The sequence below is a fragment of the Myotis lucifugus genome, unplaced genomic scaffold, assembly GCF_000147115.1.
Source record: "Myotis lucifugus unplaced genomic scaffold, Myoluc2.0 scaffold_18, whole genome shotgun sequence".
Classification (NCBI taxonomy): Eukaryota; Metazoa; Chordata; class Mammalia; order Chiroptera; family Vespertilionidae; genus Myotis; species Myotis lucifugus.
Window position 1 is genome coordinate 6,399,220 of NW_005871066.1, and position 22,033 is coordinate 6,421,252.

A 22,033-nucleotide genomic window follows, 5' to 3' on the forward strand; every position below is an offset into this window, starting at 1 on the left:
TGAGAGAGATCCTGATCAGCTGCCTCCCGCACGCCCCCCCACTGGAGACCAAGCCCTCACCCAGGCATGTTGCCTTGGCCGGAATCGAACCCGGGACCCCTCAGTCGCAGGCTGATGCTCTATCCACCGAGCCAAGCCGGCCAGGGCGGGAAAGCTCTTTTTAAAAAAAATTATTTAAAATATTAGATGAAGAGAAAGGTGACTGATGTATGATAATTACTTATAACCTAGGTCATATGATGGGCTCAAATCATGAAGACCCATGCTTCATGATGAATATATTTTGCTGTGTATACATATATAGATACATTTAAACATATATGCAAATGGATATAAAATAAGAGTATTTCTTTGCAATATCCCAAACCATTAATTCTTCCATCCTGTCATACTTAATGAAAATGTATCTACCATTCATTTTCTCCTCCCTCATATTTATTTTTTCCTTCCCAGTCTCATCTTTTCTACTTCAAGCCCTTTGATTTAATCACACACACACACATACACACACACACAGATTTAGAGACCTTAAGATCCTTAATTTTACTAGATCAAAGTGCCTGCATTCTAGTTTCTCTGTCATTCAGCAGTCATTAGAGCCTTCAAGAGAATCATGCTGTTCTCCCTCTGAAAACATTCTGAAAGATTTTAAATATCCTACAGAGTATAACAACCTCCACTCGGCAAATATGAAATCATAAGCTTACCTTATTAATTCTAGTTGTGCAAGTTCCTGATTTGCTTGAAATATAGGTTTTTTAGTGAAGAGTTCACCAAGGATACATCTAATGGAAAAAATACCCATCATTAGCAAATGATATGGATTTTACTTAACAAAGGTTTCAAGTAAATTAAACCAATCAATAAACCTATCTTACCCACAGCTCCACACATCAATAGCCGGTGTATACCGTTCTTCTCCCAACAGCAGTTCAGGTGGACGGTACCATAAAGTGATGACCTTGTTAGTATATGGCCGACTAAAACAAAAAAACAAGCAAAACAAACAAAAAAACACCAACTCTTTAGATTTAGTATCTGTTAGAATAAGAGAAATTCTCTTAGGAAATATTAGTTTGGCTGCTCAAAAAAAAAACTAAAATCCTAACTAAAATCACTTTCATATGCCTATTAAATACAGACAGATAATATATGATTATAAAATACATGTGAGCAATGTGATTAACTGAAAAATCCCATAATATATAAAAATAAAAATTGGCTGGTTTTAATTATAATGTGGCCAAAGAAAGGTCTTTTTATCAACTCCACTGTTCAGTACTGCTTTTCCTTTCTATAATAATGTTTAAAGAGATTAACCGGCTTAAATAGAGTTGATTTTGACCAAACCTGGCAAATTACCAATATGTAGCAAGATATATTTTCAACTGGAACACCTAACAAAAGTTTTCAACTGGGCATATCTCTGGCAATCTTTCATTGGTTTCAATCCACTTTAGTATGTGAACAGAAAGTACAGAAATGTAGATTGTAGTAGCTGAAGTCTATGCTGCAAAAAATCACTAGCAACAGGTATAATACTTTATCAGATGATTCCTTTGTCACCTTCTAACAGAGAGGGCATATATATACCGATATCTCTTTATTTACCATATAAGAGATTATCTAGTAAGTTGTATTAGGGACAAGTTTTACCACCACAGTACAAATTCTCTGGCAAAATGTTTTCAATCCTTAGAGAATGATCACACTCTGCTGATTTACATGACTAAAGAGGGTCTTAGGAAGTTAGAGGTGGTTCTTGCACTGATCGTGTTTAGGATATATACTTCAGGTTGATCACTATGTGTTTAGATCAACTCTAAACCTCTTTCTGGATATCATCTGAATCACAAGAATGCCAAGGCCATCTCATAGGAAATGCCCCATTAAGGCTGTATTTCACTTGAGGTTGGCTTAGCCCTGAATCAGTTTTGGGAATAAGGAAAGGAGTATCCTATATCATAAAAGCCTAATATGCTAAGTGTCCGGTCGATGGGTTGGCCGTTCAACCAATCAAAGCGTAATATGCTAATGATATGCTAAGGTCATTCAACCGCTCACTATGACGTGCACTGACCACTCGGGGACAGACGCTCTGACCAGTAGGTTAGCTTGCTGCTGGGATCTGGCCGGTCAGGACTGAGCGAGACAGGCTGGACACACCATGGAGCCCTCCCACAATCCCTCCCCGCTGGCCAACCTCCCGCATCCCTCCCCGGCCCTGATCATGCCACCAGTGGGGTCCCTTGGCCTGACCTGCACCCTCTCACAATCCAGGACCACTCGGGGGATGTTGGAGAGCCAGTTTTGGCCTGATCCCGCAGGCCAGGCTGAGGGACCCCACTGGTGCACAAATTCATGCACTGGGTCTCTAGTATAATTTATAAAGCAATTCCCTCTTACTAACCATAGGTCTGAAGTTCCAGATAGCGTAAGACCTCAGCAGCCTGCACCCAGCCAAATTTCTCCAAATAATTTAAATACTTGTGCTATATGCCATCAATCTGGGCATCACAGCATTATCACAGGCAGGACTATAGTAACAGTATGCCAAAGCAGGAAAAAAGATTGACCTTGGTATAAATTGTGAAAATAAGGAATATAGTATAAGAAATATATGTTCAATAGCAGATTAGAATTTGACTTTTCTAACATTATTAAAATACCTTTTTTAGTGATTTTTGTTTGTTTACTAGAACCACTTATTTTCACATAAGGTCTTTTAAAATATAGATACTAAATTAGTATCACACTACTCTAATTAAACTGGACTTAATCATTCTTTAAAAATATGTTTATCTCATTATAAATTTGAAATTCCTTCCCTATTTTTCTCAATCAAATCCTGTACCTCTTTCAAGGCACAGTGAAAGACCCATCTCCATAATGACTTATTTCTGTTTACAACAGATTTATTTTCACATTCTGAAATTTGTATCACACCAACCACTGTATTAAACACTCTATTTTAGGTTTTCTACCTTCCCAAAGAGTCAAAAGACCCCAGAGAGCATTCTTTTAAAAAAAAATAGTAATACATGCTCAATGTAGTCATTTTTAAAAAAGATATTTTTATTATTTCAGAGAGGAAGGGAGAGGGAGAGCTAGAAACATCAATGATGAGAGAGAATCACTGACTGGCTGCCTCCTTCATGCCCCCTACTAGGGATCCAGCCCATAACCTGGGCATGTGCCCTTGGCTGAAATCGAACCTGGGACCTTTCAGTCCACTAACGATGCTCTATCCAACTGAACCAAACGAGCTAAGGCCCAGAAACCATTCTTTATTATGAACCCCACACACAAAGCCTGAACAATGCTGGCATAGGGCAGACACCTTAATGTTTATGGGCCTGCAACTTTAGGTTACATACATGAATTAGCGACCTGGGTGAAAGAACAAAATTTGTGAAAATTATGAAGACTAGTTTTCTAAAACATTTCAAGCGTCTATAAGCCTATGAAACCCATGCTCTTATTACTAAAGTGCAACGAGTTATCTATAGTAAAGAAAATGTTTAAATTAATATAAATCTATCTGTAAATAGCTAATTTTAAAATCTTTTTATGTTTAAAATGGTTTTCTTAATGTTTTTATTGATTTTTAGAGAGAGAGAAAGAGAGAGGGAGAGGGAAACATCGCTGTGAGAGATAAACATTGATCCGCTGCTTCCTGCACGCCCCCTACAGGGGATAGAGCCCACAACCCAGGCATGTGCCCTGACCAGGAAATGAACTGGCCCAGGATGACGTCCAACCATCTGAGCACACAGGTAAAGGCTTAGATGTTTTTTAAAAAAACATGTTGAATTATGTGGAGAAATTACACACATAAAGGTTACTAAATCATAATGAGAAAGAAGTTTAAATAAGATTATTATTTTACATCTCAAGTTCTAGGCAACATTTAGAGCATTTTAGCAGTTTAAATTATGTTTTAAATGTTTTTCAAAACATACTTTAAATAAGCTTTTTAATAAACTAGTTTAATAAACCATTTTTAAAATATTTTTTATTGATTTCAGAGAGGAAGGGAGAGGGAGAGTGAGAGATAGAAACATCAATGATGAGAGTGAATCATTGATCGGCTGCCTCCTGCATAGCCCCCACTGGGGATTGAGCCCGCAACCCTGGCATGTGCCCTGACCGGGAATCAGACCGTGACCTGGTTCATAAGTCAATACTCAAGCATTGAGTCATGCCGGCTGGGCTAATAAACATTTAAAAGTTAACACCGACAATAGACAATAAAAAAGACTGCTTTATTAAAGTCAAGAAAAATTTCTTGATGATTCCAAATTTTTGCAAAACAGGTGCCAAACATCACTTTCCAATTTAGTGTTTAATGCGAAAGAAGCAAACATCGAGAAAGTATGCAGACAAAAGGACTTTAATCATAAAAGCAAATTGCTAGGTGGCATTAACAAAAAACGTCAACTGAATCACACAGTTAATAACTGTTTAGAGCAGCGGTTCTCAACCTGTGGGTCGAGACCCCTTTGGCAATCGAACGACCCTTTCACAGGGGTCGCCTAAGACCATCCTGCATATCAGATATTTACATGACGATTCATAACAGTAGCAACATTACAGTTATGAAGTAGCAACGAAAATAATTTTATGGTTGGGTCACAACATGAGGAACTGTATTTAAAGGGCCAGAAGGTTGAGAACCACTGGTTTAGAGCATTATGAAGAAAATATTCCATGCTATGATCAGGATGCTGTGTTTACAAACGTAAAGACAAAAGTAAAAGGCACTGAAACTGTGTTTAGAAACGAGAACATTTAAATCCCAGAAAACTGAAGTACTGTTGTAGTATGAAAATATATCATCCAAAATCCAACAAATAAATAAAAATCTAGACTCTTCAAAAATGAATATTCTAAACTTGGGTCAACTAGGTTTGGCTACCTACTGTCAACTTCTAAAGATGGTCCTGGTTAGATCACAAAAAGAAAACACAAACTGATGTGACACCGCATATATGATGCTTTATTTTTTCTAATGAATTTTTAAAAATTACATTTTTGAGAGATGTCTACCCAATTTCTCCACATACACACAAAAAAACTGATTCCTATTGAAAAACAGGAATGAAAAACATATGGTCGGGTTCTTAGGTGTTACAGAGCAAATATACTTTAAAAAAGGAAAACCAAAAATAGATGAACACCAAATTTAACCTCATAGTTAAATTCCAAGCAATACATTCCATAAAATAGCAACACACCCAATACACAAAATCTCTCCACCATTAAATTAAAAAAACAACAACGAATACCAATGAGCTACATTCTTAGATGGACAAAAACTAAACTTTGTAAAGATCAAGACATAATGGTCTTGCCCTAGCTGGTGTGGCTACTGGCTGGAGTATCTGCGGTACACAAAAGGTGGTGGGTTCAGTTCCTGGTCGGAGCACATACCTGGGTTGTGGGTTGGATTCCTAGTCAGGGAGCGCGCAGCATGTGAGGGAGACAAACCAATAGATGTTTCTCTCTCACATTGATGTTTCTCTTTCTCTCCCCCACCCCCAAATCAATTTAAAAATTTAGAAATATTTTTTAAAAAGAAATAATGGTGACAATGTTATATACTCTGAATTTCAATTTCCACTAAATATTTTCCTCTGTAAATCTCAATAACATTTTAAAAAATAAAAGCAGAACTATTTCTTGGGAACAGTTGGGGAATTAACACCCAAAAATAAAAACACTTTCTTTTTATTTTAAACTATCTACCTTAATGTGGCAAACAAAAATATTAAAATGTAAAGTCATTGGATTTTTACTAATAAAACTTTCATGTGAAATCCCAGGTAATTTTAAATATTTAATGCTACCAAAATATTTCTCACTTCTTATTACATACTTAAGAAACTTCAAGTGAGATTCAGAAATTAAAATATCACACACTTGCTAACCTGGTAATAAGGTAACATTTTTTAAGCAAAAATAAAACACAATATTTGAAGGATAAGATAACAGAGACAATGAAATTCAGCAGACAATATTTGCTACAAAAGAGCTCCAAAAAACTGCCATATATCTCCAAAGCAGACTTGAGCTCTCCACCTGTAAAATACTTTTTAGGTAATCAAGGTTACATCCAGAGTCCAACCAGGGAAGCACTCCAATTTAATGAAAATAAGTAGCTTTTCTGTCAAATAATCCAAGTTTAATTCTTACTTAGCTCTGCCACTTACTATGTGAAAACTTCAGTTTTCTAAACTTCAATTTATAAAACGCAAGTAAGAATAATGATATTCACACCACCCATGTCACAGGACTGCTTCCCCTTAAAATAACTATTGTAAAAGGAAACTATCTATAATAATAAAAGTGTAATATGATAATTAGGCCAGATGTCCTTCCGGACAAGCCAGGGCTGCGAGGGAAGCCTGGGTCCCAGGTGCCTGTTGGTGCTGGAGGGAAGCCCAGGTCCCGGTGTCAGAGGGAAGCTGGTCCCGGCAGCCTACTCTTGCATGAATTTCGTGCATTGGGCCTCTAGCATATACTTATACTAATAAAAGGGTAATATGCTAATTAGACCGGACATCTTCCGGACAAAGCCACGGTGGCAGGGGCCTAGGCAGAGGTGGTTAGGGGCAATCAGGCCAGCAGAGGAGAGCAGTTAGGGCAATCAGGCCGGCAGGCAGAGGCGGTTAGGGGCAATCAGGCCGGCAGGGGAGCAGGTAGGGGCATCAGGCCAGCAGGCAGGGGTGGTAAGTGATCAGGCAGGCAGGCAAGTGATTAGGAGCCAGTGGTACTGGATTGAGAGAGGGATGTCTGACCGGCAGGCGGACATCCCCCAAGGATTCCTGGATTGGAGAGGGTGCAGGCCGGGCTGAGGGACCCCCCACCCGTGCACAAATTTTGTGCACCAGGCCTCTAGTCCTATCTAATAATAGAGAAAAATGGTAATTAGCGTACGACCGCTACCCTTCCCATTGGCTAATCAGAGCCTTATGCAAATTACCTGCCAGTCAAGATGGCGGTTAACCGCCTACAAAGATGGCGGCTAATTTGCATACTGCAGGCAGGATGGGACAGCGCTATTCGGCCTGGCCTGCCACCTTCCGGGCCTGCTATCTGTGACCCTGATCACTGGCTCCCCTGTGCAACCCGACCCAGGGCTGGCAGGCGTGACCCCAGCGATCTGCTGCTGGCCAGGCCCCCAACCAGCTCTCCCTCCGGAGATCCCCTGGCACTGGCGGGAACTGCTGTCCGTCAGCCAGCAGTCAGGCCCCCAACAGGTCCTCCCACCAGGGATGAGCAACCGGAGATCCCATAGCAGGAAAGGGCAGCCTGAAGCCAGCCCCTGTGTGTACCTGCCCGTGGGATCTCAGCCGCGATCAAGAGCATGAAAGGGCGGCTTGCAGCCAGCCCCTGTGTGCACCTGCCCGTGGGATTGCAGCAGCCATCACAGAGCAGGATAGGGCAGCCTGCCCGTGGGATCGCAGCAGCGATCACGGAGCAGGAAAGGGTGGTCTGCAGCCAACCCCTGTGTGCACCTGCCCGTGGGATCTCCGCAGAGATCACGAACAGGATAGGGCGGCCTGCAGACAGCCCCTGTGTGCGCCTGCCCGTGGGATCTCCGCAGAGATCACGAACAGGATAGGGCGGCCTGAGACAGCCCCTGTGTGCACCTGCCCATGGGTTCACAGCAGCGATCACGGAGCAGGAAAGGGTGGTCTGCAGCCAGCCCCTGTGTGCACCTGCCCTGTGGGATCGCAGCCGCGATCACGGAGCAGGAAATGGCGGCCTGCAGCCAGCCCCTGTGTGCACCTGCCCGTGGGATCGCAGCAACGATCACAGAGCAGGATATGGTGGCCTGCAGCCAGCCCCCCTGTGTGCCTTTCCCTAGGTAGCCCTGAGGATCCCACAGTAGGGAAGGGCGCCCCACCCTGGTCACAGCTCAGGGGAGAGTACAACATGCAGTGGAGGCCAGGAGCCTGAGTGATCAACAGAGAGGGGCGCCTGCTTGAAGCCTTCAGGGTGTGGGTGGTGGTAGGCCCCCAGCAGACAGACAGACAGACAGACACACACACACACACACACACACACACACACACACACACACACACGGAGACGGCTGCACCGAGCCTCTGCTGCCAGACTGTGGCCATCAGTAGGACATCCACTGAGGGCTCCCAGACTGAGGGGCAGGCTTGGCTGAGGGAACCCCATCCCCCAGTGCACGAATTTCGTGCACCGGGCCTCTAGTTAGTATATAAAAGGCTAATATACTAAGTGTCAAACTGGTCACTATGACACGCACTAACCACAAGAGGGCAGACGCTCAATGCAGGAGCTGCCAAGCTGCAGTGACTTGGCAGCAGAGGTTCTCAGGTGACACACCCCAAAACCAGAGAGGAGAAAGCCCTATTCCTTGCAGGGCTGCGCAATTCCACCTTTGCTCGTGGGTTATGTTGCTGCTGGGGCACTGTCGGCCCCGAATCTGGTTTACTGCACACTGGCGTTTGCGTTCCATACCCTGTACGACAGCAACTTTGCAGAGTGCCCTCTCACACTCTGGGGCACCTCGGGGGATGTCAGAGAGCCAGTTTTGGCCTGATCCCCGCAGGCCAGGCCGAGGGATCCCACCTGCCAAATGCTAGTTAAGTGTGTTCATTTCTTTATAAACAACAAATATTTACTTAAATTCTAAGCTAGGCACTGCACTAACAGCCAGCCAACCAACCATGGTTGTAGCTGTTTAGAGCCTTAAAGTCTGGTGACAATATAGATATAAATTATAACAATATACTCTATGTACTACATAAAAGAATGAATAATATGCTCTGGACACATAGAGAAAGATGTGCAGATGTTGCCTGTGGATTCAGGGAAGATTTCAGATAATGTCAAAACTGCACATTGAAGAGAAAAAAAACCCACAAAACCACAAATTTGTCAGACTAATAAAACAGGGAAGTCCAATTCCATACAAAAGGAAACAACTTATGTAGAATCACAAATGTAGTCAAGAGCCCAACTTGTTTAGGAAAGTGCTAATAGTTCAACACTGTTATTACTAGGAAGTGGGGGTGGTAGTTTATAAGAACACTAGAGGCCCGCTGCACGAAATTCGTGCAAGGGGCTCGGCCCTCGCAGCTGCAGCAGCTTGCCTCGGCCCTCACAGCCTCGGACCTTGCAGCCCCAGCCCTCACAGCCCCGGCTTCATCCGGAAGGATGTCCTGAAGGTTGTTTGGCTGTCTGGTCTAATTAGCATATTATGCTTTTATTATTATAGATAGATAGGAGAAAAGAATGTTAGGGCAAAAGAACAGAGGCAGGAAAACCAATTAAATTTTCTTTGCAATAGTCTATATGAGATATTTATATGTGAGAATGACTGAATACCTTTAACTAAAGTGGAGAATAAAGTAAAAGAAATAGACTTTTTTGAGGGGATGTGAAGATAGGTTTTGTAACTATGTTTAAGGTACTTAGATAATCTAGGAGGAGATTATGTCCAATAAACACACAGATTTAGAGATCAAAAAAAGGATCAAGGCTTGAAATTCAGATTTGTAAGTTTTCAGCATTAATGTAACTGAGGAATGGTAACACTATCTGAAAGAATTAAACTGCCTTTCCCATTTTATATGCTTAAAATGTAGCCTACTCCATTAGGGCCACACAAAAAAAGTACAATTTAATCTTGTTAAATTACAATTAAATCAGTAATCTAAATGAGATTTCCATTTCTGAGGCTTGTTTAGTCACATTATTTGTTGTTATTCATGTTATGAATGATCTTTTATATTACCATGGTTCCTACAGTGTCCAGGGTCTCCCAGAAGATCCTCTGCATTATCTAGAATTCCCAAAGCTACCTGCACTAATCTATACCAGAAGCATCCTCCAGATCAGGATAATCTTTTTATAAATCAAAATTAATGAAAGTTACTATAAATGTATAACTACAATTCTAGCTTGAGTGAAAAGGCAAGAACACAAGTAATAAGATCAGCATTAAGGTGACAATGTTATCATTAATATAATTTCACCCAGTCCTCGGATAAATATCAAAGAGGCAATACCTCTCTACCGTTTAACCTATACATAGAGCTTTGGAGAAATTTAATTTTGCTTTTAATGGTAGTTTTATGAAAAAACACTAGATGGCGATATTGCCTTCCAAATGTTTTCAAGACTTATTTTGATCAGTTAATTTTTAGAACCATAAAAGATGTTTTTCAATACCTTATAAATAAGGATTTTAGAGATTTTTAATCCTTCCTCTTAAAGTTGAGAACTATGAGGTCTAGAGATATTAAGTGACTTACCCAATATTCCACAACAGATTAAACAGCAATGCCAGGACTAGAGCGTACATGTTTTATGTTACTTGCATTAAAAAAGCAAATGTGCTAAATTATAGTTTCTTCTATAGAAAATGAAATTAATTTCAACTTAATAGGAAAGCAAATACTTTTTTATATGGGACAATCACATAAAAAGAGATATTCCATCATTTAGAAAAGCACTGGAGCAATCTAGTAAAATAAAAACCCGAAAGAGGGCATATCAGTCATAGGAAAAGTTGGACTTAAAATAGTTACTAAAAATAATCAAATGAAGTAATTGGGGGTCTGGTCTCAAGATCTATTATTTCCCAATGCCAAATGAGATAAAATATTAATAATTAATGTTCAAAATGAGAAAATGATTCTGCAAGTTTTTAAAGCAACTGTTTTCCTTCTCATTTTAATCTAGTAGTTCTTGCTTTTTCTTATATTGCAGTACACATGACAGTGGAGATCCATTTTGTTCACACCCACTCAGTGTTCAATTCTTCCATATTAGCTGTAACTCCATCCAGTTTTCCTCAAACTCAAAAAAGATATCCAAAAGTACAAGAGTGAAAAGATGTAGTTGATGCTATTAAAGTGGCAAGCTCAAATCTGCTCAATTTTTAAACAAATAAACCCTATAATAATTTCTTGAATCCTTTAGTTATTCTATCTATTGCTAATTACTTGGAAAATATTTCAAAGTAATATTTTCTTTGATTTGACATTTGGATGGATAAGTATTACGGTCAAGCTCTACCTTTCTGTTTATAATTTTAAAAATATGAATGAAAAATCATTTGCTGTATGTTTAGTTCAATATCCAGAAAACATGGGACAACACAGCACAATCTGTTAAAGGCAGGTTTCAGTGTTAGAAATCAAGTTATGTTATTAAACTTTACTGGAACAATATATATTTCTTAAAGTCATACCATCAAAATAAGCCTACTTCTCTGATTTTAAAGAAATTGAAAATATTCAAATCTGAAAAAGATAAATTTTAAAAGAATATATAAATTCCTGAAGGATATGATACTTATGAAACAAAATGATACACCAAATTTTCATCTTACAAATTTGATTAAGCAGAAAAATTCAGTAAACATTATATAAAAATGCAAAGATTTTAAATTTCCTGCTCCTCTAAGCTCAAAATTCCCATATGAATTTAGCAGGGCAATGAGGACCATGGCTCAGTGAACATCCCACAGCCATGGCACATCCAACATTACATTTTAAAAGTTTTGATAAAATTTGGCTTTAAAATCAGATTTTCTGGAACATATCTATTCCAATGTGAACAAATATCTGCATAAAAATAATCTGAAATGGGAAATGGTAATTTAGCTGTTCTCAGTCTACACTGACAACTAACATATAAACAAGAAAAAGTGAGTTTATATTCAAGTATGACAGACACATACTGTATTATGAAAGAATGATCTAATTACAGTGAAATCTCAATTAATCAGCTAAGCAGATAGATGCCTTAATTAAGTAGAATTTCCCCCTAAAGAATAGGAACTGAAATTTAGTCATTCAAAAAACATATTTCAAGTGAAGTGTTGGATTAAGTACACATTTGGACCAATTCATTTTTTTCCCTTCAATTTCTACCATGAGGCACTATTATATATGATGGAAAGAATAAAAAATTGGGAGTTGGAAACCTTGAACTATATATACACTTTTAACTCTGCCAACAACGTATTTTTTTATATTTAAAGTCACTCAACCCTTTCTGGATCTCAGTTTTCTCAAATACAAAATGAGGGTTATAGCTGTGTAGTGGGTAAAACAAAAGCAAAAAAGGCTCTGGCTAAAGTAGGTAGAGGGGACTGTAGCCATGTTCACAATAACCCACCCACACCACAGTTTCTGAAGCGTTTCACAAACTCACATGGACCCAAAACACACCATTCAACAACCTCCTAAACAGTAAACAATGAAAATAACTTTCAGAATGATGTCACAGGCACTGCAAGATTTGAAAATAAACAGATTTTTTTTCACTCTAAAAAATTCAAACAAAACCGGATTTTTTTCAACTAATCTGAAACTGGCAAAAATTCAGTGAAAGTAAATACCTGTTTTTAAGAATTCTAATTAACTAATATTTTATTACATTGTAGTTACACCAAAGAAATTACGGAGTTGCCATAAAGAATGTTAGAATTAAGTATGTATTTAAAAATAAAGAAATTATACTGACAGGAAAGTAATGGGCTAAACTAGAGCTTTATTAAACTCAGTTAATTCCATAGTTTGTTTATATAAAATCCACTACTTCACAAAAAATATTTTTAAATTCCCTATTAGTTCTAATAAAACAAATCATATTTTCACTACCACCAGGTATAAAAGTACCAAAGCGGGATATACATGCCAACTTTCAACAGAGAAACTCCACAAAAAGAAGTTACTAGTATACACTGAACTTCTTCACAAATTTGCTTAAATAAAAGGCTCTAAGGAGCTTAAAACAAACAAATACCATTATAGATATAACTATAATTTTAAAAGAAGTTCAAAATAATAATCAAAACAAAATATATAGGTTTAAACATGCAATATAAAAAGTATATACCAGTGTTTTTCATTAAACACAAAAATTACAAATGTCTTAATATCTCAATAAGTATAAATTTCTAAAAAAGTCCTAAGTTCACTGAAATATGGAAAGGCTTGCTGAATAATCAATGGAAAACTCACAGGAGAGAACCCTGATACCCAAGGACCGAAGGTGGAGACCACATAGAGACTGGTGGGAGGGGCGGAGGCGCGAAAGGGTTGGCTGGGCAACCATAGATGGCAACTGAAGTCCCAGAGAGATAGTCATTCCTTCACACAGAGGAGGACATCTTTCCCACATAGATATTTGCCTTGCCTGGGGGAAGACAGTTGACATACCCTATTGGAAAACACCTTGCCCTAAGGCCACTTAAGAGATTAAAAGTAACAATTAGCCTCCAGGCAGAAGCAACTGCCCCACCTTGTTGAAAAAACTCTCCCTACACTTGAGGATGATTGCCTGGGGGCAATTCAAATCAGAATACTATTTTAGTCGGCAGACAGAGGCAGTCTCTGGAGGCTTTGAGTCTCTGCCTGATCCAATTAGTCAAAAACAGCCTTTACACTATCCTGCATTAGAGATTCAGAGGTGTAGAGGATCTACCTAATACATAATCACAAACCCAAACAGGCAACCAAAATGAGGAAACAAATAAACAACCCCCAAATGAAAGAACTAGTAAATTCTCCAGAAGAGGAGATAAATGAAACAGAGATAAAAATTTATCTGAAACAAAGTTCAGAGTAATGATGGTAAAAATGCTCAACAGTATGAAAAAGATATAGTGACTATGAAAAAAGAACAGTCTGAGATAAAGAATGACATAACACAAAGAACACATGGAAGGAATACACAGCAGATTAGGGGAAGCTGAGGATCGAATCAGTGAATTAGAAGACAGAGTTGAAAATATCACTCAATTAGAGAACGAAAAAGAAAAGAAAAAACATTAAAAAAAACAGGAGGACCACTTAAGGGAGCTGTGAGACGATGTGAAACGTAACAATATTAGAATAGTAGGTGTGCCAGAAGAGGCAGAAAGGGATAGAGAAGGTGTTTGAAAAATAATGGTAGAAAACTTCCCTAACCTGGTAAAGGAAAAAGTCGCACAAGTTCAGGAGGCACAGAGAACTCCGAACAAGAAGAACCCAAACAGACCCATACCCAGACACATCATAATTAAAATGTCAAAAATTAAAGACAGAATCTTAAAGGCAGCAAGAGAAAAGAAAACTGTTACCTACAAAGGAGTTCCTATAAGGCTGACATCTGATTTCTCATCAGAAACTCCATAGGCCAGAAGGGAATGGCATGAAGTTCTCAAGGTAATAGAAAGCAAGGATCTGAGACCAAGGTTACTATATCCAGCAAGGTTATCATTCAAAATAGGCGGTCAAATAAAGACCTTCCCAGACCAAAAAAAAAAAAAGGCTAAAGGAGTTCATCACCACCAAGCCAGCATTACAAGAAATGCTAAAGGGGTTGCTATAAGGGATTGCTGAGAAGAAAACAGAGAGAAACCTAGCCATGCAGAATTAAAATGGCTATAAATAAGTACTTCTCAATAATAACCCTAAATGTAAATGGATTAAATGCTCCAATCAAAAGGGGTAGGGTAGCTAAATGGATACAAAAACATGACCTAACTGTATGCTGTCTACAGGAGACCCACCTCAAAACAAAAGACACACACAAGATGAAAGCAAAGGGATGGAAAAAAATTTCCCATGCAAATGGAAAAGAAAATAAAGCTGGAATAGCAATACACATATCCAACAAAATAGACTTTAAAATGAAGACCATCACAAGAGTCCATCCAACAAGAGGATTTATTCACCCAATATAGGTGCACCTAAATATATATTAAAAAAAAACTTCTAGAGGACTTTAATGGAGAGACTGACAACGATACAGTAATAGTAGGGAACTTTAACACCCCTCTGACTTCCGTGGACAGATCTTCCAGACAAAAACTCTACAAGGAAAAAAAGACTCTAAAGGACACGCTGGATCAGATAGATTCAATAGACATTTATAGAACATTTCACCCCAACACAGCAGAATATACATTCTTCTCAAGTGCACATGGATCATTCACAAAGACAGACCAGGTTAGGACACAAAACAAATCTCTATAAGTTCAAGAAGACTGAAATCATATCAAGCATCTTCTCAGATCACAGTGGAATGAAATTAGAAATCAACTACAGTAAAAACACCCAAAACATTCAAATACATGGAGGCTAAATAGCTTGTTATTAAACAATGAATGGATTATCAATGAGATCAAGAAAGAAATCAAAAACTTCCTGGAAACAAATGAAAATGAACACACAACAACCCAAAATCTCTGGAACACAGCAAAAGCAGTCCTGAGAGGGAAGTTCATAGCACTATAGCCATACCTCAAAAAACAAGAAAAATCAGTAATAAGTATTTAACTCTACAACTTAAAGAACTAGAAAGAGAACAAGAAAATACCAGAGTAAATGGAAGGATGGAAATAATAAAGATTACAGCAGAAATAAATAACACAGAGACTAAAAATCAATGAAACCAAGAGCTGGTTCTTTGAAAGGATAAACAAAATTGATAAACCATTAGCCAGACTCATTAAGAAACAATTAAATAAAATCAGAAACTAAAGTGGAGAAGTAACCACGGACACTACAGAAATACAAAGGATTGTAAGAAAATACTATGAATATGCCAACAAGCTGGACAATGTGGATGAAATAGATAAATTCCTAGAAAATTACAATCTCCCAAAATTGAATCAGGAAGAATAAAAAAACCTGAATAGGCCAATAACAACCGATGAAATAGAAGCAGTAATCAAAAAACTCCCACCAAACAGAAGTCCAGGTCCAGAGGGCTTCATAGGGGAGTTCTTCCAAACATTCAAAGAAGAAGTATCACCTATACTCTCAAGCTATTTCAGAAAATTCAAGAGGAAGAAACACTTCCAAACTCTTTTTATGAGGCCAGCATTATCCTAACTCCAAAATCAGATAAAGACACTACAAAGAAAGAGAGTTACAGGCCAATATCCCTGATGAACATAGATGCTAAAATCCTCAACAAAATATTAGTAAATCGCATCCAGCAATATAGATCATACACCATGATCAAGTGGGATTTATTCCAGGGATGCAAGGCTGGTACAATATTCACAAATCAATAAACGTGATACATCACATAAACAAACTGAAAGACAGAAAACACAGGATTATCAATAGATGCAGAAGAAGCATTCAACAAAATCCAACACCCATTTTTTGATAAAAACTCTCAGCAAAGTTGGAATAGAGGGAGCATATCTAACCATGATAAAGGCCATATATGACAAACCTACAGCCAACAACATACTCAATGGGCAAAAACTAAAACCATTTCCCCTAAGAACAGGAACAAGACAGGGATGCCCACTTTCACCACTCCTGTTCAACATAGTACTTGAAATGCTAGCCAAAGCGATCAGACAAGAAGAAGAAATAAAAGGCATCTAAATTGGAAAAGAAGTAAAATTGTCATTATTTGCAGATGACATAATATTGTACATAGAAAACCCCAAAGACTCCATCAAAAAACTACTAGAACTAATAAATGAATTTGGCAATGTACCAGGATACAAAATCAACACCCAGAAATCTATGACTTTTTTATATACCAATCAAAATCACAGAAAGAGAAACTAAAAAAAAAAAAATCCCATTTACCATTGCACACACACAAAAAAATTAAGATACCTAGGAATAAACTTAACTAAGGAGGTAAAAGACCTATACTCGGAAAACTACAAGACTTTGAAAAAAAGAGGTAGAGGAAAACATAAACAAATGGAAGAATATACTGTGTTCATGGATTGGTAGAATTGACACCACTAAAATGTCCATACTACCCAAAGCAATCTATAGATTCAATGCACTCCCCATTAAAATATCAACGGCTTATTTCACAGACCTAGAACAAACTCTCCAAAAATTCATCTGGAATAAAAAAAGACCCCGAATAGCTGCAGCAATCCTGTGAAATAAGAGCAAAATTGGAGGGATCACAATACCAGATATCAAGCTATATTACAAAGCCACAGTTCTCAAAACTGCCTGGTATTGGCACAAGAACAAACATATAGACCAATGGAACCAGAGAACTCAGAAATCGACCTAACCCATTAGGCTCAATTAATATTTGACAGAAGAGGCAAGAGCATACAATGGAGTCAAGATAGTCTTTTCAATAAATGGTGTTGGGAAATTTGGTCAGATACATGCAAAAAAAAATGAAACTAGACCACCACCTTACACCATATACAAAAATAAACTCAAAATGGATAAAGGACTTAAACGTAAGAAGGGAAACCATAAAAATCTTAGAATCCATAAGCAGCAAAAACAGCAGACATATGTCGTAGCAATATCTTTACCGATACAGCTCCTAGGGCAATGGAAACTAAAGAAAAAATAAACAAATGGGACTACATCAAAATAAAAACCTTCTGCACAGCAATAGAAACCATGAACAAAACAAGAAAGCCCACTGCATGGAGAACATATTTACCAATGTTATCTCTGATAAGGGTTTAATCACCAAAATTTATAGGGAACTCATACTACTTAACAAAAGGAAGACAAGCAATCCAATCAAAAAATGGGCAAAGGAGCTAAATAGACACTTTTTAAAACAGGACCATGAAGAAGGTCAAGAGATATATGAAAATATGCTCAAAGTCACTAATCATCCGAGAGATGCAAATCAAAACGATACCTGTCAGAATGGCTATCATCAACAAATCAACAAATGACAAGTGCTGGAGAGGATGTGGAGAAAAAGGAACCCTTGTGCACTGGTGGTGGGAATGCAGACTGGTGCAGCCACTGTGGAGAACAGTATGGAGTTTCCTCAAAAAACTAAAAATGGAACTTCCTTTTGACCCAGTTATCCCACTTCTAGGAATATATCCCAAGAAAACGGAAACTCCAATCAGAAAGGATATAAGCACCCCTATGTTCAGAGCAGCACAATTCACCAGAGCGAAGATTTGGAAACAACCTAAGTGCCCATCAGCAGATGAGTGCATTAGAAAACTGTGGTACATCTACACGATGGGATACTATGCTGTAGTAAAAAAGAAGGAACTCTTACCATTTGCAACAGCATGGGTGGACCTGGAGAGCATCATGCTAAGTGAAATAAGCCAGTCGGAGAAAGATAAATATCATATGATCTCACTCATTTGTGGATTATAATGAACAACATAAACTGATGAACAAAAATAGAGCTGGGGGGGGGGAGGGTGGGGTGGGGGGGAATGTTCTAGAATATAATAGAGTAATCTGTTATTTGCAGACTTTTAATATTTCCTACAACTTTTGTGGTATCATACCATGTTAGTACAGTTTTAGAATTATTATACTTAAAATCCTTTGATTCTTGAGATATTAATGTCTATTGCATATAATATTATATGTAAGATCATTTTTCTTGAGTAATTGGTGTTTATTGCATATAACATTATATTTAAAATTGTTTTTCTTAAGATATTAATGTTTATTGCATGTAACATTATATTTAAGATTATTTTTCTTGAAATATTAAGGTTTATTGCATGTAACATTTTTATATTTAAAATCATTTTTCTTGAAATAAAAAACTGAAAAAAAAATTCCTAAGTTCACTTAAGTTACATTTACAATGGCACATTTTAAAAGAAATTATATTTACCTCTAAGTGTTAAAAACACAATTATTTAAAATTGAGATAAATGTATAAAATTCTGTAATTAAAATAGTCAAGCCTATTATGGTGTAAAGTTTTCTTACCCCATTTATTTAACTACAAAAAAGTAAATTTCCTTTTTCTTAAAAAAAATGAACTATCAATAAGATATTCTTACACAGCTTCTAAAACTGGTCTCTAATATGTCTATATTAATTTAAAGTACTCTTACCTTTCTTCTGAGCTATACAATCGAGCGAGTCCAAAATCTGCAAGTTTTATCTGCCCTCTGGTGGAAGTAAAACAAAATGAATAAAAGATATTATTCTACTTTGAAGTGGTCATACAAAATCATGTTCTTAGAACTAATAAAAAATATGTAAACTTTAACTTTGATCACACTGCAGTACTCAAGGTACTATAGGTATAGGAAAGTAGATAAACTCAGGATAAAATAAGGTAAAAACTTTTTCTTTGGAAGAAGTTCAGCTAATACCATAATACTAGTACTATTTTTATTATTATTGCTATTATTACAGTATTACCAGTATAACAGTATTTCAGCACTATTTAGTTGCTATTTAGAAAAGTACACTTCAAAGAAAATAACACAAAATGAGGCAATTTCTACTACTTAGTAATAAGACAAATTACTTGCTCAAGTCAATAATGTTCAAGATCTAAATCACAATGTTTTAAATTTAAATTGATTTTCCTGTTCTTAGAGGGGCAAGGTGCCTGGAACACTTTATACTAACCCAAATCAGGACCAGACATGCTTCACTTAAACTAACAAATAATACCAATTACAATAGACTTATCAGGAGTTCAGGTTATGCTGCCAGTAAAATATTCAATACAAGCTTTGCGTGTGTGTGTGCGTGTGCGTGTGCGTGTGTATGCACTTCAAAAAGGCCACTTTAAAACTTTGATATTTGTATTCATCAAATACTTATATTCTTGGTAAAGCTTCCAGTCAACAGGAGGTTATTAGTAAAGTATTTGGAATCAAAAATTATATGCAAATTTTCAAATGTGTTGGGAGGATGAAGAGGAGGTTGGCACCCTAGCCCCCCCCCCGACCCCGCCCCCAGTTGTTCAAGAGTCAACTATAATCTAAATTAAAAATCCTTTAAACAAAATCAAGGTATACATTATATAACACTCACTTTGAACATATATATCAAAGTTATATCATACCTATTATTTAGAAGAATATTTGAACATTTAATATCCCTATGCAAAAAGTTCTTCTTATGACAATAATCCAGACCTTCCATGAGCTGTCTCATAAATGACTTTATGTGATTTTCATTAAAATGAACCAAGCCTGATTCCAGTAGTCCCATCAGATCATGGTCCATATATTCAAATACCAGATAAAATGCACCTAAGAACAAGAACAATTAAAACATTTTTATTCTTACAACTTTTCTATAGGTTCAAAATTTTTTAAAATTCTACGGTGAAAACTAATCCTTTCCTTGAAAAGAAGTGTTACTTTATCACTTTGATAATGTTCATCTTTCTCTCTGAGTTTACTATCAATAAATACATCCCAAGGACACATTTAACCCAGTTTTTGTCTCGTAAACAAAACTCTTATTATATAATCAACCCTGTTGATTTTCACATAGCACAGTTTCTGGGTATAATTAATGTAAAATAAATTCTTAACTGTTTTACATATCGAACAAATTGTCTCTTAGTGAAAAGGGAATAAAATCAGTACAGCTCATTAAAGAAAATTTGAAGGTGGCAAAAGTGTTGTTTTTAATTTAAAAAAAAATCTGAGCTCAGTTGGACTTTAGATGAATCCATTTAAGCCTTCTACATATAATTTCATTCTATCTATACAGCTCCAGAGCATTTGAAAGCATACAAATTACAGCTTTATATAATAAAGCCAGCTTAATCCTACCAAAACATAACATAGCACATACACAACTGTACTTATGAGATTCAAAAATCCTAAATGAAACTTGCATAAATTGAATCCAAAGCTGTATCAAAAAAATATCCCAATCAAGTACAGTTTAATTTAGCAATTCAAGAATGAAAAAGCTGATAAAATTCAATACATCTATTTGTCAAAGGAAAAAATATCAATGTGTCAAAAAAAGGCATCTGAAGAAAGTTCACAGTTTCTAATTTAAAACAAAGCAAAGATCTCATAGTAAACTTACTGTCTAAAAATCCGAAAGAATAAAAAGAGAGTTACAGAAAATCATACAAAAAAGCAAAGGACTTCATATATGCCAGCAACAATTCATTAGAAAATAAAATTTAAATGACTCCACAATTGAAAAAAATTATATTACAAATTACTAGGAATAAATTTTAATAAGAATTAAACAAAAACCAGAGTACCAGCCAAAATGTTTCTGGTGATAAACATTTACTGTACCAGAAATTAATATGACCTACCATACTATTAGGACAGACAGAACAGTGTAATATACATACACCAGAAAACAAACACCAAATACAAAGGGTGTTCCAAAAAAATGTATACATACAACTTTGAATAATTATAAAAGCAATGTTTATTAAAATACATTTCATTTTCAAAACTGAGCTATTAGCTGTTAAAGTGTGTATACATTTTTTGAGAATACCCTGTATATCTAATAATTACTAAAACATTTTAAGTCAGTGAGCAAAAATAGAAATTCCAAGATAAAATCAAAGGGATATGCTAGAAACCAAAAACAGCATAATACAAGTAAAGAATGCCTTTGACAGGCTCATCAGTTTGAAGGATATGGCCTAGCAAAGAATAAGTGAGTTTGAAGATAGGTCAATAGAAATTTTCAAAACAAAAGTGCAAAGAAAAAGACAGAATATCCCCAAAATGTGGACAATTACAAAAAGTGTTAACATATGTGTAATGGGAATACAAGAAACAACAGAAAAAGAGAGAACGGAAAACAAGAAATATGTAAAATAAAAATGACTGAAATTTCCCCAAATTAATAAAATATATGAAAACCACAGATCCAGGAAACTAGGGAGGACATCAAGGGGAATAGCAAAACTGCTGAGAATCAAAGACAAAAAAAGAAAACCTTGACAGAAGCCAGAGGGAAAAAACATCTTACCTATAACCGCATTCAAGGATAAAAATTATAACTGATTTATCTTAAGAAACATTGAATAAAAAAAGAGTGGAATGAAATATTTAAAGTGTTGAAAGAAAAATCCACCAACCTAAAATTCCCTATTCCATATCCAGCAAAATTATTCTTCAGAAGTGACAGAGAAATAAGAACATTCTCAAAAAAAAAAAGGAAGAAATTTGTCATCAGTAGATCTGCTTTGCCAAAGGCCAAAAAAATCTTCAGAAAGAAGGAAAATGATACAGGAAAGGAACTCAGATCCACATAAAGGAAGGAAGAACATTAGAAAATAATAAAGGTAAAATAAAATATTT

At 36.7% G+C, this 22,033-nt stretch overlaps 1 protein-coding gene across 1 annotated transcript in view; it reads right to left on the bottom strand.

Moving 5' to 3' along the window:
• The window catches only part of CDK13 (cyclin dependent kinase 13), a 108,586-nt gene that overhangs the window by 28,672 nt on the left and 57,881 nt on the right, over positions 1-22,033 (bottom strand). Inside the window, exons 6-9 of the mRNA XM_023751009.1 lie at positions 19,801-19,990; positions 18,833-18,889; positions 879-980; positions 708-785 (exon numbers count right to left, since the gene is read on the bottom strand). Of these exons, the coding sequence (XP_023606777.1) occupies positions 708-785; positions 879-980; positions 18,833-18,889; positions 19,801-19,990 (427 nt within the window). The remainder of the gene's footprint in view (positions 1-707; positions 786-878; positions 981-18,832; positions 18,890-19,800; positions 19,991-22,033) is intronic.